Genomic DNA, 14,603 nt, shown 5'->3' with positions numbered 1-14,603 from the left:
ATTCCAGCATATAGCTGGATTTCTTTCACTTCATTTTATTTCTTAGACTCAATTTGAGAGGCTTTGTCTTCTAAAAGGGGAATTAAATCATTCATGGACATTGAGACAAACTCATATTTCTGCTTTTATACCTGACATCTTTCTGCTTTCCATTTCCATAGTTTCTTGTTCTTTTTCCTTTGGTTGTATTTACTTCTCCTGACATTTGCTAGGTTGGTCAAAGATTCTTTGTCCTTTTTTTTATCCTCAGGTGGTTAGGAAGTTCATCTTAATTCTTTCTGTTCTAATGATGACCCTTAAAAATGTTTTTTTTTAAATTAATATCAAGAAAGACTACACTTTCAGGGATCATTTCTATAATTTGTTACTAGAGAAGTTTCTCTGAATGTGTAGAGCACTGGAAATCATGAGGAGGAGGTGCAGCATTCTCTGCTGAGCGTGAAGCCAGCTTTTGGTTTTGCTTCCCTGCAAATGCCATTTGCCATTGATGATCGTTCTCTCTCTTTTGGGGGGAGTAAGAGGGAGAAGATGCAGCGAGTGTTAAAAACCAAACAAACAACAAAAAAATCCTAATATAAGAAGTTTATTAGTATCTGTAAACTCTCTGAATAACGTAAGACATATATTACTTTTTTCAATTCTCATCTCTCTGGGAATTGTTTAAGTCATTTTATGGTTTCCTCATTGTTAATATATCTTATGCTGCCAATTGTCAGTAGTTAAGTTATAAGAAGAATACGCTCTGCTATTAGTAATAATTCAGTGGAAGGGAATTAATTTTACCATTAAAATGATGCGTTTAAATATAATAGAAGTGAAATAATGAAATGCACTATCTTGAACTAAACAAAAAAGCTTCTAAATAAACACCTGAAGTCATTATCAGGAGACCTGTTTATTGTAACTTGAAGTAGGACCAGGGACAAAGATTTAAGATGAAAATGCTATCTTATCTTTATACTTGTATTACTATTTATTAAATAGGCTGGACTTGATGGTGGTAAATAGGAAACTATTTTATTCTTCACTTTTTTTTTTTTGAGACAGAGTCTCGCTCTGTTGCCCTGGCTAGAGTGAGTGCCGTGGCGTCAGCCTAGCTCACAGCAATCTCAAACTCCTGGGCTTAAGCCATCCTACTGCCTCAGCCTCCCGAGTAGCTGGGACTACAGGCATGCGCCACCATGCCCGGCTAATTTTTTCTATATATATTTTTAGTTGGCCAGATAATTTCTTTCTATTTTTAGTAGAGACGGGGTAGGCATGCGCCACCATGCCCAGCTAATTTTTTCTATATATATTTTTAGTTGGCCAGATAACTTCTTTCTATTTTTAGTAGAGACAGGGTCTCGCTCTTGCTCAGACTGGTCTCGAACTCCTGACCTTGAGCGATCAACCCGCCTCGGCCTCCCAGAGTGCTAGGATTACAGGTGTGAGCCACCGCGCCTGGCCTGTTCTTCACTTTTTAAACATGCTGTTTGGGGCCTCCCTTTCCTCTCTTTGGATGATATAAAAGAACTCTTCACTTCTGGGGAGAGGGTTATAGTCAAATAGTATACATATTAAGATATTTAAAAATTCAGTCCAGGTGTCAATGATATTAAGGGATTATTAATTTTCTTAGATATGATCATGGTGTTATGATTTTATAGAATATGTCTACTTTTAAGAGATGCATACCTCATTATTTGAAGTTGAAGAGTTATGATGTCTGCATTTTCTTCAGATAGTTCAGATAAAAATATAGATACAGTGAACAAATATGGCAAAATGTTAACAATTGTTGAATCTATGTAGTCATTTTGATTATATGGTGTTTGTGATGGTTAATTTTGTGTCAACTTGAGTGGGCCACGGGGTGCCCAGATATTTGGTTAAACATTATTCTGGGTGTGTCTGGGAGGGTATTTCTGGATGAGATTAACATTGGAATTGGTAGCCTGAGTAAAGCAGATTGTTCTCCCTAATTTGAGTAGGCTGCCTCATCTAAATCAGATGAAGGCTTGAATAGAACAAAGTAAGAGGGAACTCCTCCTGCCTGTCTGCCTTCCAGCTAGGACATCAGTTTTTTCCTGCCTTCAGACTCAAACTGAAACATTAGCATTTCTAGGGTCTTGGCCTGCCCACATTCAGATTGTAACTACACATCAGCTTTCCTGGGTCTTCCATTGCTGATGACAGATCTTGGACTTGTCAGCCTCCATAATTGCATGAGTCAATTCCTTACAATAAATCTCCTTATGTACAATATAATAATATAGATAGATAGATATAGATACACACACACGCACACACTTTTAACTTTTGTGTGTGTTTGAAAATTTTCATAATGAAAATTGGAAGAAGAAAAGTCCTTTCAAATCTCAATCAAAATGTCAGTCCCTCATTCAGTTCAAAGCTTCTACCTTATGTCTACACCATCTCATGTCTGACCTGTACTTCTACAGACAAGCAGTGTGGCAAAGGGGTATGATCTGTTTATTCTCTTTGCTCAACCTTCTCTCATAGTCCTCTGCCGAATTTGGCTTCTCCAGGATTGGCAGTGACAGGTAGATGGTGAGGATATAGAGAGGGTAGAATCTTTCTTGACTGGTGCTGGTATATTTTAGCACTGGTGCCGTTTGTGTAGCTGATAACTAAATACTGCCTCTGTTTCTCTTTCATGGCATACTTGTATAAGTGTGTTTAGTTATTCCTTTCGCACCAGCTAGGGACTTTGGCAGTGTACCATTCATTTTGTGGGTAGTGTATTTTCCAGCTGACCTTTTATGAATCCCTCCCCTCCTTCTGTCCTAAAGTGATATTCCCCTGAGGTGTCCTCCAGCCGTAGGCAGTTGTTTTTCATGAGAGCAAAGTTTGACTCTCTTCCAAAGTCTCCACTTGGCCACAGGGTATATTTTTACCCTACTACAAGGTAAAAAGGCGGGCTTCTCTTGTTCGTGCCCCCTCTCATTGCTCTATTCCATCTTTATGCTTATAAATATCAGTTCATTTTTGCTGTGTAACAAACCCATCATAAAACTTAGTGACTTAAAATAATAACCCTTTAATATTGTGCTTGGACAACTGGGCAGTTCTGTTGATATTGGCTGGGCTCCCACATGTATCAGCTATGAGATACAAATCAGTTAAGTGGCATTGCTTCTGTTATCTGTGGATATTGCTTCACGGTGACAGGGATGACTGGCCATGTGTCTATCATAATCTACCAGTCCTGCCTGGACTTGGCCATGTGGTAGCAGCAGAGTGCAAACTGTGCAAACATGATCAAGGCCTCTTGAGACCTGGGCTGTGAACTGGCATGACGTTCCTTCCAGAGCATTCTGTGTGCCAAAGCAAGGCCCAAGACCAGCTCAGATTCAAGGGTTTGAAAACAGACTGAACTTCTTGATGGGAGAACCTCAGTGTCAGTACCACAAAGGCATGAATATATAAGGAAGAGAAATAATTATGACCATTTTTGCAAATAATGTGCTACAAAGTATGGATACAAACTGCTAGATGTACATGTAATCCCACTTGATTCACTACTCTCAGAGACTGGCCTGTGATCTTCTGAAGCTCAGGTAGTATTAGCTCACTGATCTCTTTCAGGAGTTTCCCTGCCACCTTCTTTACCTTTGGTGTGAGGCAGGGAGAAAAGGAGGATCTCATTAATAATTTAGTGGAGGAGAATTATTTTTTCCATTAGAATGGTATTCATAGATGAGTTTAAATATAATAGAGGTGAAATATTGAAATACACTCTCCTAAACTAAAACAACAACAAAAAACTTCCAACAAAAAACGTTGGAAGTCAAATTCTCAGACCTGTTCGTTGTAGCTTTCTATGGGGAGAAAAGAAAAAAACAACAGAGCATTTTCTACTCACTAGTTCTATAATTGCTTTAAATGACACTCTTCCTGATGAGTCCTATCTCATGAATCTCTAACACTTTCCAGGCTGTTACTATCTAAAATCATCTCTTACTGAGACCTGCATGATGTGTCCAGGACTTCTCTTTAAAATGTGTGGGACTTTATTATTCATTGTCCTCACTTTGAACTTCAACTAAAGCTATGAACAGCAGGAAAATCCTCTTTTAACATCCTATTTAGCTTAAATATGAGGAGGTAGAAACAGGGAAATGTGGAGACTGTAACTAAGGCTGTCTAGGTGATTATTATTCTCTATGTGGATTATAATAGGTCATTCATAACTATTTTCAAGTCTAATTCATTTTAGTTTTTCTGCAAAAGTTTTTAGTAGAACTTACATGTTTAACTATGTTAATGAAATGGGTATATTTTCTATCTCTTCGTATTTTAAATCCTACTCTCAGAACTGAGCTTATTACCAAAAAATTACAAGTGTCAATTTTAGGTATTAAGATCTTCTTAATACCTAAAATCATTAACTCTGAAATGATGTTACACTGTTAAAGCATTCCTTTAACATATATCACTTTGTAGGAGTACGATAAACATTTTGACTAAATACGTGTCTTTTTTTTAAAGGTGCTGTGTAGCATTAATTCAATTATTCACAATCCAAGAGCTCCAGTAATAATTTATAAACAGAGCAAAGGAGGAGCCCAAAATTTTAATAAAGATCTTATTCAAGATTGTGGATTTGAGCATCTTGTTCCTATAATAGAAATGTGGGCAGATCAACTGATATCCCTAAAGGTAAGGGGTTGACTGTTATTTATATGCTTTGAACATCTATTAGACTCTATTGGCTTTATTAATAGGATTTGGCTTAATTTTTTTGTTTTTGTTAACTGTAAAGCTGAAAAAGCTTAGTAGCTTATCTAAAACTAGAATCTTCCCACTTATCTAAGTATTATTTGATGTTGTCATTACTGTAAACTTTATCTCCTCTAAAGTTCTACCAAACAAGAAATTTTTTTAGGCCCATTCCTTCATTGAAAATCTACAGTGGATGCACTTTGTACATCTAGGCCCTTCCCTGTTCTATCTTCATCTCCCTCCTGTTGGTATTTCCATCCGACAGCTTTTCCTGGCCCTTATTCCTCTTCACATAATGTCTCACCCTTCATTTCATTATAATTACGTTTTTTTCTATCTCTTCATATTTTAAATCATTTTCCTTCACTTGGAACTGAGCTTATCTCCATGTCTGTCTATTCTCTAGAGCAGGTAAATAGTCAGGTAGCAGCCATACCTACTCTTACCTATCCTGTCTATTCATGGAAGAGTAAAATTTGTTCCCTCTATCAAGTTACTGTGTATTCCTTATTGCATAGTTTAAGGTTTTTTCAGGGTTTTTTTTTTTTTTTACTAGTTTACTGAAAGGTAAATTGCTAAAGACAGTAGTAATTTCTGTGCCCTTTAAACTTTAGATTTTCCAGTGACTGATGTCATACATAGCACTACTTGTGTTAATGAAGATGTGATTCAATAATAGTATTTGTCAACAGAAGCCTTATTATATGAAATAGAAATGATGCAGAAGATATTTGTTAAAAATATGTAAGCTCCATGAGGACAGAGTTTTGTCTTATTTTTCTCTGATATGTCCTAAGGATCCTCTTGATATATAATGAATGCTCAATTAATATTTGTTAAAAAGAATGAAGCAGGATAATATATTCCAAGACAAAATGGGGGGGGGATAATGTTAAATTTTTTAAAACTTTTAATGAAAACATACCTGTAACTGATAAAAAATTTTTGTATTCAGCTTAATTTCTACTTCCTTTTTTATATAGGGCTCAGATAGCAAATCTATATACAGATTTGCATATATAGAGCTATATAATACATAAACATTTTGACTGACAGTGCTGGATTAACTTTATAGGCCTGAGTTCCTCCAGTCTATATCTCAGAAAAGGGTGAAATAATCAGTGATTAATTGTATAAATCACAGTCATTTCTTGTCAGGGGGTTCTCCCAGTGGGAGGGAACAGTGCTAATTCCACTTTCCTCCTTCTCAGAAGAGATGGACTAGAAAAAGCTCTAGCTTTCCCAACAGAAGAGAAAAGACTAGAAGAGGAGGAAGGCAAAGGGAAGAATCATATTAATGGATAGTTATTAATTGTTTACTATGTTCAAAGTATTATGAGGCATCAGAAAAGGTAAATACAGGATTCAGACTAATTGGAGAGACAAAATATACTAAAAAATATGAAATAAAATTTAAAGGATCATTCATGATATCATCAGAAGAATTGAATGCCATAAAAATAGATCATCCATGATGAGTTCCAAGAGAATGATGCAGATAACTTGTGCTCTAGTGTCTGAAGGAGGAAAAGATCACTCTGATTATAGCCTCCAAGAAGGGCTTTGCAGTGGTACTGAGTTCTTGCTGCTGTATTTAGTTTTCCAAGTAGAAGAAGACAAGGAATTAGCTTTACATAATAATTAGAATATTCTGAGGACACCCAAGAAGAAATTATTTCAAATTAGTTACTTCTGCCATTGAAGTAACTCGTGGATTTGGGGCAGTGCTTCAGATATTTATACTATAGTTTCAGGGTCCAAATTGAGAAACTACATGAGATTCTTTGAGGCCTCATATCAAAGGTTCTTTAGAAGGTAGCAGCCTCTAAGTTTGAGACAACCATCTTCCCAGATCATTTTTTTCCCTCAGGTTAGATTGGCTTAAAAGGATAGGTTTCAGGGATGAATGGATAAGCAAAATGTGGTATAAACACATAATGGAATACTATTCAGCCATGAAAAGGAGGAAATTCTGACCCATACAGCATGGGTGAACATTATGAAGACATTATGCTAAGTAAAATAAGTCAGTCACAAAAAGGCAAATACCATATGATTCCACTTATATGAGTTACTTAGAATAGTCTAAATCATAGAGGCAAAGTATTATGGTGGTTGCTGGTGGGGGGAGGGAATGGGGAGTTATTGTTTAATGGGTATAGAGCTTCAGTTTTATAAGATAGAAAGAGTTATGGAGATATGGATGGTGGTAATAGTTGCAAATTTTGAACATATTTAATAGCATTGAATTTACACTGAAAAATGGTTAATCCGGCCTACATTTCTTTTGGATGGTATTATTCTAAAGGGCAAAGCACTGTGCCATGCACATACAGGTTGAATATCTCTCACCCAAAATGATTGGGACCAGAAGTGTTTCAATTTTGGATTCTTTCGGATTTTGGGATATTTGCAGAATATATACTGGTTAAGCATCCCTAATTTGAAAATCCAAAATGCTCCAATGAGCATTTCTTTTGAGTGTCATATCAGTATTCAGAGTTTCAGATTTTGGAGCATTTCAGATTTTCAGATTAGAGATGCTCAACCTGTAGTAGATGCTTAGTAAATATTTGTTGATTGATCAGTCTTAGAGCTCTAAATTTTTAGTAGCCTTGCCCCTCATGTACAGCTTAAAATAGAGCAACATGTCTAGGCCAAGAAAACTAAGTAGGGTATTATGAAGATAAAGTAGAATTAATTTAGGGATCCTTTCAAATCAAAAATGGCAGGCACCTATAGTTCCAGCTACTCTGGAGGCTGAGGCAGGAGGATCACTTGAGCCCAGGAGTTCAAGTCTAGCCTGGGCAACATATCAGACATGGTCTCTTTAAAACACAAACAAACAAACCTACCTGCCTGGAGATACATGTTACAACATAGATGAATCTCAAACATTATGCTAAGTAAAAAAAGCCAGTTATTATATAATTGTATTTATGTGAAATGTCCACAATAGGCAAATTTATGGAAACAGAAAGTAGACTAGTAATTACCCCAGGAGCTGTAAGGAGGCGAGAAGGGGGAAGGACTGTGAGTGCATTTCTTTTTGGGGTCATGAATATATTCTGAAATTAGATAGTGGTGATGTTTGCACATCTCTGTGAAAATATTAAAACTACCGAATTGTATATTTAATGAGGGTAAATTTTATGGCATATGAATTACATCTCAATAAAGCTGTTATAAAAAATTCAAAACCAAAATATAAGGACAGGCTGGACGTGATGGCTCACGCCTATAATCCTAGCCCTCTGGGAGGCCTAGGTGGGCGGATCGTTTGAGCTCAGGAGTTCAAAACCAGCCTGAGCAAGAGCAAGACCCCTTCTCTACTAAAAAATTAGAAAGAAATTAGCTGGACAACTAAAAATATATAGAAAAAATTAGCCGGGCATGGTGGCGCATGCCTGTAGTCCCAGCTACTCGGGAAGCTGAGACAGCAGGATTACTTGAGCCCAAGAGTTTGAGATTGCTGTGAGCTAGGCTGACGCCACGGCACTCTAGCCTGGGCAACAGAGTGAGACGCTGTCTCAAAAAAAAAAAAAAAATATATATATATATATATATATAGATATGGACAAACTTTATATATCAATGATTCAAAGTACTTAAATAATATATAAAAATAATAAAATTACTTAGCAAATATTCAGAATAATCAATATATAATTTTTTGTAGGGCCTACATTTATCTGGAGAAACTAATTTTAACAGGCTTGTTCTAAATTAGTGATGTCTTGTTTTTAAATACTGATGATAGTTACATATATATATATATTTTTTTTAACCTACCTGGATAATTATGTTTTATTTACTGTTACTGTAGAAACTGTTTATTTAATCAATAATACCTTTTGTTATAAAGGATTTGTATAAGTCCTTGAAAATACTATCTGCAGAACTGGTACCTTGGCAAAATTTAAAGAAGCAAGATGAAAATGAAGGTATCAAAGTTGAAGATTTGTTGTTTATGGTAGATACCATGTTGGAAGAAGTTGAAAATAAGGAAAAGGTAATAAATATTTAGTACTTATATAAATGTTTCTATTTTAATGTATTCTTATCTTAAATATTGATGATTTTTTTCCCCTTTGGAATCTTTGCAGCAAAAAATTGATAATTTGAAATAGACATTAATATTTGTTCTATTAGAGTTCTATTTCTTTTTTTGAATTTTTTTTTTTTTTTTACTAAAGATTTGGGATTATTTTAAGATGTGAACTATCTTTCTTTTTTACCTTCTCTTTTGAACAGGACAGCAATATGCCAAATTTTAAAACATTGCAAGCTATTGTCTCTCACTTCCAGAAATTATTTGATGTGCCTTCTTTAAATGGAATCTATCCCCGAATGAATGAAGTTTATACCAGGCTTGGAGAAATGAACAATGCTGTGAGAAACCTCCAAGAACTCTTAGAATTAGGTGATGACCCTTTGTCATTTTTGGCCTCCATTTAAGAATTATTCCTAATAAATTAACAAAAAGTAGGTAAAAAAAATTTTAAAGTAAAAACAAGTGAGGATAACTGAAGCATAAAATGTTTGATGGATATAATGATTCTGGAAATTCTCTGTTAAAATATCCTTTCCTTTTATTTCTCTTTTGCAGATAGTTCATCCTCATTGTGTGTGCTGGTAAGCACAGTTGGAAAATTGTGTAGGCTGATTAATGAGGATGTGAATGAGCAGGTTAAACAGGTATTAGGACCTGAAGACCTCCAAAGGTATTTGTTTGGACAGTTTACAAAATATCATCCAGAAACTGCTGGGTGCAGTGGTGCGTGCCTATGATCCCAGCTACTTGGGAGGCTGAGGCAGGAGGATCACTTGTGCCCCAGGAGTTCAAGTCCAGTCTGGGCAACATAGTGAGACCCTGTCTTTAAAAAAAAAAAAGTATCATCCAGAATACTTGGAGGAGTGAAATTAAAGACTTTCAAAACTTCATAAATTATTTACCTTTCCTATTTCGATTAGCACCTTTTAAATAACTTGATAACCTAAAATCTCACACCCTTAGGGATGGAAAAATGCTGAGTATTTTCCAGATAAATAGAGAGGGTCACAAACGCTTCAGCATAAGCTTCTTCTCAGGGAAAATTATATATGGAGAAATTCAAACCTTGTTAGCAATTTCCTGGGAGTTCAAATTGTATCAAGAAGTCCTATTTTTAGGATACTACCATGGATCACTGAATAATCACTAATAGTATATTTATTAATTATTTGATTAGGATATAAATGTTAAGTATTTTTAAAAAGACTAGGCATCTCTAACATAAAACCTGAGGTTTTTAATAAATATTGAGATATTGTAGCTATACCTAAAGCAACTTTCTCCACCTTGTCCCCCAATTTTATGCTACAATGTACAGGAAAGGAAACACATATATAAACCCATGTATTCCATATGTTCTGCAAGTTTTCCAGAAAGAACCCTTTCATAATCTTGACACTTGAGTCTTCTGATATTTGATGCTTTTAAAAGGCACATATATCTCACTATTGCTCTATTTTCCCCTTCCCACGGTTTTACTGACTACTGATACTTTTTCTTACTGTTTAATAGGATATTGGGTATAAAAGCCAATTATTTTTAGAATGCTATAAAAACATGGTGTCTCTAAGAAGCCTTCAGCTAAATAAGAAGTTTGCCATGTTAGGAATGTTACATAAGTTTAACAAATTTTACACTAATAATTTATGAGATGCCTTTTTTAGAAGAGCAATATTGAAGAAAGAGCTCAAAAAAGGAAGGACTGAAGTAAATGATCATTGAGTTTATATTTAAATTAGCAAGATAGTTTTCTTTTAATTTTAAAAATGTTATATTCATAACCACCTGTTTGCAGTAAGATGCAAGAAACCTAAATTGGAAATTAGGTGTAAACTGTGTATTTTTTAAACAGCATTATCAACAAATTGGAAGAACATGAGGAATTTTTCCCAGCATTTCAGGCATTTACTTATGATCTACTTGAAATCTTAGGTAAGATCTCTGTTGGTGGTCGTTAAATTTTGAGTTTTAAAATGTCAGTGGGTTTAAAAGAAGGGTGTTCCTTATTCACTGGATTAGTATTTTTACCTAGAGTGTTTGATAGACACTCTGGAAACCACTAACAGTTCTGGAAGTTTGTTGGGATTAGTCCACAGAAAAGAGAAGCACAGACCCTTAAAGAAGATAGGGACTCTGAGGATCTTACCATGAGAAATGGTGTTACTCTGGCCATACCCAGTTTGACCCTGGCTCTGTCATTCCCTAATGAGAAATCTTGGTAGAATTTATGATCTTAGAAGGTTCTTCCTTCCTTCATTCCTTTTTTTCCCCCCTGTTTTTGTAAGCTATCACCTACCTACCATGTTTTTTAAATATAGAAATAAAATTTCTTCTCAGGTGATATGAAGTCATATAAAGTAGTAAGTATCTATAGAAAGGAAGAAATGAAGTATTACACTTATACTGTTGGTCATACTGAGGGCCTCATTACCAGCAGTATCTCCTAAAAGGAAAAAATTAAAAAATGTAATTTGCTTAGAAATCATAGGCAAAATAGAGACCCTGTCTATTTTAAATGTAATTATATATGGCTATAAAATTAATTTACTGTACTATTAAGAACAATTTTTGAAGTTTAAAGTGATTCATTCAGTAATGAATTCTTTTTTTCTGTATAGCTCCTTTGAAAAATTTTTTTATAAAAAGAATGACTCCTTGATTTAGAAGAGGAGATGAGGCTTGGTAGGAAGATAAGGGAATGAGTAAATTAAAACTTGGTAAGAGGATGAATAAATGAAAGAAATATCTGATGAGAAAATAAAGTGTAGTGAACATAAAGGAAGTTTTGTGGCTAGTTTTATGTGGACTAAAGAGGCAAGGGAGACAGTGAGTGAGCGTGCTTTAGGCATGCTTGTATCTTTGAAAAGATCATAGCCAAGTGAAGATATAATTTGGTAGTTAAACTTGAGATGAGGCATGAAATTGTATAAGTATGTTGCCTGGTGTCCTGAAGAGCCTGGTTTTATAGAATAATATGATTCTACTTGCTTTGGGCTGGCTATTAAACAGTGACGTTCTTGTCATTAATAAATATTTGGTACATTAATAAACATCTTCATATGTGTGCTGGTAAAACTTATTTCAGAATGCTTCTATAGAAACTTCTCAGATACTAGGATACTCAGCATGGTTGATGTAAGATAATTTGCTTTAGAAAGCCATTTCCCTGCAGATGAATTCTGTATTTTGGTCAAAGTTGAAATTCTAAGGTTAAATATTCTATTTAACATTAGGAAAGTTAAATGTTTGACAAACATGACTTTTTTTTATTACTAGATGTCATTAAGCATCTAGACACAGAGTGGTATACTGAATACCAGATGTGTAGACAGCCTTCAGTGATAATTGTGATTTAAAAAAAAAATTCCTTTCTTTTCCTCATATAAGTGGTGTGATTGGCTGAGAAAATTCCTATATCAGCCAAGGTCCTTCTTTGTGAGGTTCGTTAATAAGGTAGGTTCCTCATTTAGTGAGAAAATAGGTAGGATTTCAGAATGGGAGGGTCAGGGAATAACTTGATTTTGTACCTTACCACAGTGTAAGGGATGAACCAAATTCTCCATTGTAGGTTTGCTTATATCATTGCCTTTCCTATGTCTTGATGCTTTGTAAGTGGTCCAGACAAGTATTCTGACTGAAGTCAGGAGCTTAAAGAACTAAATGAGTAGGAGGACAGCATGGGTCATGTGTTTAGGCTAAAAGGGAGAGAGAGCAGACAAAATCCAGATAAAGAATGGAGAGAGTTAGAATCCAAGGAAGCATGTTTTATGTAAAGGAAATGAGTTTATGAATAATGCCCTGGCAGAATAATCTAGAAAATGGTAGTGGGCATCTAGAACACCTGCTATTAGGGCTCAACTTAAGTAGGGCTGGGGTCTGGATAATGAGAGAAAGGAGTTTGCTTCGTCAGTGGCCAAGAGTTTCAGAAAGTGAATTCTAACTGAGGCTAGTTGGAATAAGATAGTCTTAGGAAGTAAAATTAAATTCAGAAAGAGCCTGTCAGAGAACTTTACCTGGTTTATCTGGTAAGCTGGACCAGGCTAAGCTCTATGCTACATTGCACTTAATGTTTGTACGCGGAGGAACCTCTCACGTTTTGTTAGGCAGATACTTCTCATCCTAAAAGGTAGACCTAAGAGTGATCCCACTAATGGGAAATCTTCCCAAGAGACAAGACTGTGTTCTAAAAGAAGTAATTACTAAGTCCTCACATGGAGACTCAGAGAAGAGACATGTCTACCTGGAATTTCACCATGTAGGCACACTCGTGTAGTTGTACAGATGTAAAGAGCACTAACATATCATAAATGTAGCCAGTTAGAGCTGTTAATAAGAGTACACTGCTAATGAGGTAATACCAGAGTCAGGGGGTACTTGTAGGCATGTGTAGCTTTTATAAAGAGATGCCCTGTGAATCATCTGTATCTGAATCAACTATAATCTATCACCACTATTGGAGAAAAATTATGTGCATAAGAGCACCAGTATTGTTGCCTTTATGTTTGAGGTTTGCCTTTGCATTGAGGTTCTCATTTCAGCTGAGCTTATCACTAGAAAAAGTTACTCTTTTTTTATTCTTGTTTTTCTATTACAGAAATTGATGACTTGGATGCCATTGTACCTGCAGTAAAGAAATTAAAAGTACTTTCATACTGAAAACATACCAAATCATTTTTACTGTGTAAATTGCATTCTTAACATTTTGTATTTTGTAGGATTAATCTTATTTTGAGACAAGGCCTATAAAATGTATTTGCTCTCAGAATTCATCCCCTTCTTATTAGTATTGGGTCATTCTCCATCTATATAATTTTTATTAACTTTTAAGATTCTTATACAGAAAATAGTTGCTAAGTTAAAGTAGTAAATTAATTTTAGGTCCCTTAATAATTTCTTAAGCAATTCTTGAGTGCTTAAAATTTGAGGTTGTTTTAAAGTAAAATTTGTGAGTAAAAGAGGAACCCAGGGAGAGAGATTGCAAGTAAGTTCAGGGTTTAGTGACCTTTGGGTCAGGGTAAAAGGCATGCCGATGGCTAAGTCCAGGCACTAGGAAGCTACTGCTCTCCTAGCAAGGATTAATTGGCACATTCTATTTAGATATCCCTCATGGCAATTGCCCTTTCAAAGCAGGAGGAAGAAAAGGAAGAAATAAAAAGTGTTTTATCATTTATGTTAGGGTAGGAAATGAATCATGGGGAAAAACAGATGAGTAGATGAGTAGTCCCTCATAAAAAAAGTGTCTTTTTTGCAATCTTGATGTAATGCATTTTTTATAAGGACATGAGATCTTAAATAAAATTTTGTAAAGAATTTCCAAACTTAAGTGTCCTCAGTGACTTATTTGTACTACTTAAAAATAATGAGTCATATTTTCTTCCTAGGATGAACCTTCCTTGGGCAATGGGTTCATCCTTGTTGCATTTTACATAAGAGTACGTTACTTGCTGCCTTCTATTTGTTCTCTATTCTCAATATTCAATCAGATTTTCTTAAGGAACCGGTGTTCTTCCTCATATCCATGAGTAAAAGCTACTTTGAAGACTTCTTAGTCATTCTTATTGGTTGGCATATAGAATATTGTAAAGCATTTCCAGGATCAGCTTGGTGGACTAGAGTAAATGACAGTAGACAAGCATCCACATCATCCTTGATGTCGTGACCTTAGGTTTAGGGATCAGACATAAGATAATAGGTTCCTTCTAGACTTAAAATTCTTTGTTTTGTCAACATGTGATTACCTTTCTAAACACTATCCTATAATTTGTGGAAGAACCTGTGACTACAGGGTTGGGTAGAGAAAGCATTTGGATATTCAATAATG

General features: G+C 35.2%; 1 protein-coding gene and 1 non-coding gene across 5 annotated transcripts in view; both read left to right on the top strand.

Moving 5' to 3' along the window:
• Positions 1 to 14,100, top strand: part of CEP70 (centrosomal protein 70) — a 60,400-nt gene extending 46,300 nt beyond the window's left edge. For all 4 annotated transcript variants that reach the window (XM_045539211.1, XM_045539213.1, XM_045539212.1 and 1 more), the window contains 6 exons: positions 4,495 to 4,665; positions 8,594 to 8,740; positions 8,983 to 9,151; positions 9,338 to 9,452; positions 10,635 to 10,714; positions 13,377 to 14,100. In XM_045539211.1, coding sequence (XP_045395167.1) covers positions 4,495 to 4,665; positions 8,594 to 8,740; positions 8,983 to 9,151; positions 9,338 to 9,452; positions 10,635 to 10,714; positions 13,377 to 13,438 — 744 coding nt within the window. In that variant the 3' untranslated portion in view covers positions 13,439 to 14,100. The remainder of the gene's footprint in view (positions 1 to 4,494; positions 4,666 to 8,593; positions 8,741 to 8,982; positions 9,152 to 9,337; positions 9,453 to 10,634; positions 10,715 to 13,376) is intronic.
• LOC123631021 lies at positions 330 to 542 on the top strand. The gene has a single exon (XR_006732913.1). It is a non-coding gene; the product is annotated as a small nucleolar RNA U3 (small nucleolar RNA).
• Positions 14,101 to 14,603: the final 503 nt, after the last annotated feature.

Source organism: Lemur catta, chromosome 1 (assembly GCF_020740605.2).
Source record: "Lemur catta isolate mLemCat1 chromosome 1, mLemCat1.pri, whole genome shotgun sequence".
Taxonomy (NCBI): Eukaryota; Metazoa; Chordata; class Mammalia; order Primates; family Lemuridae; genus Lemur; species Lemur catta.
This window is presented reverse-complemented; position numbering and strand designations above follow the sequence as displayed.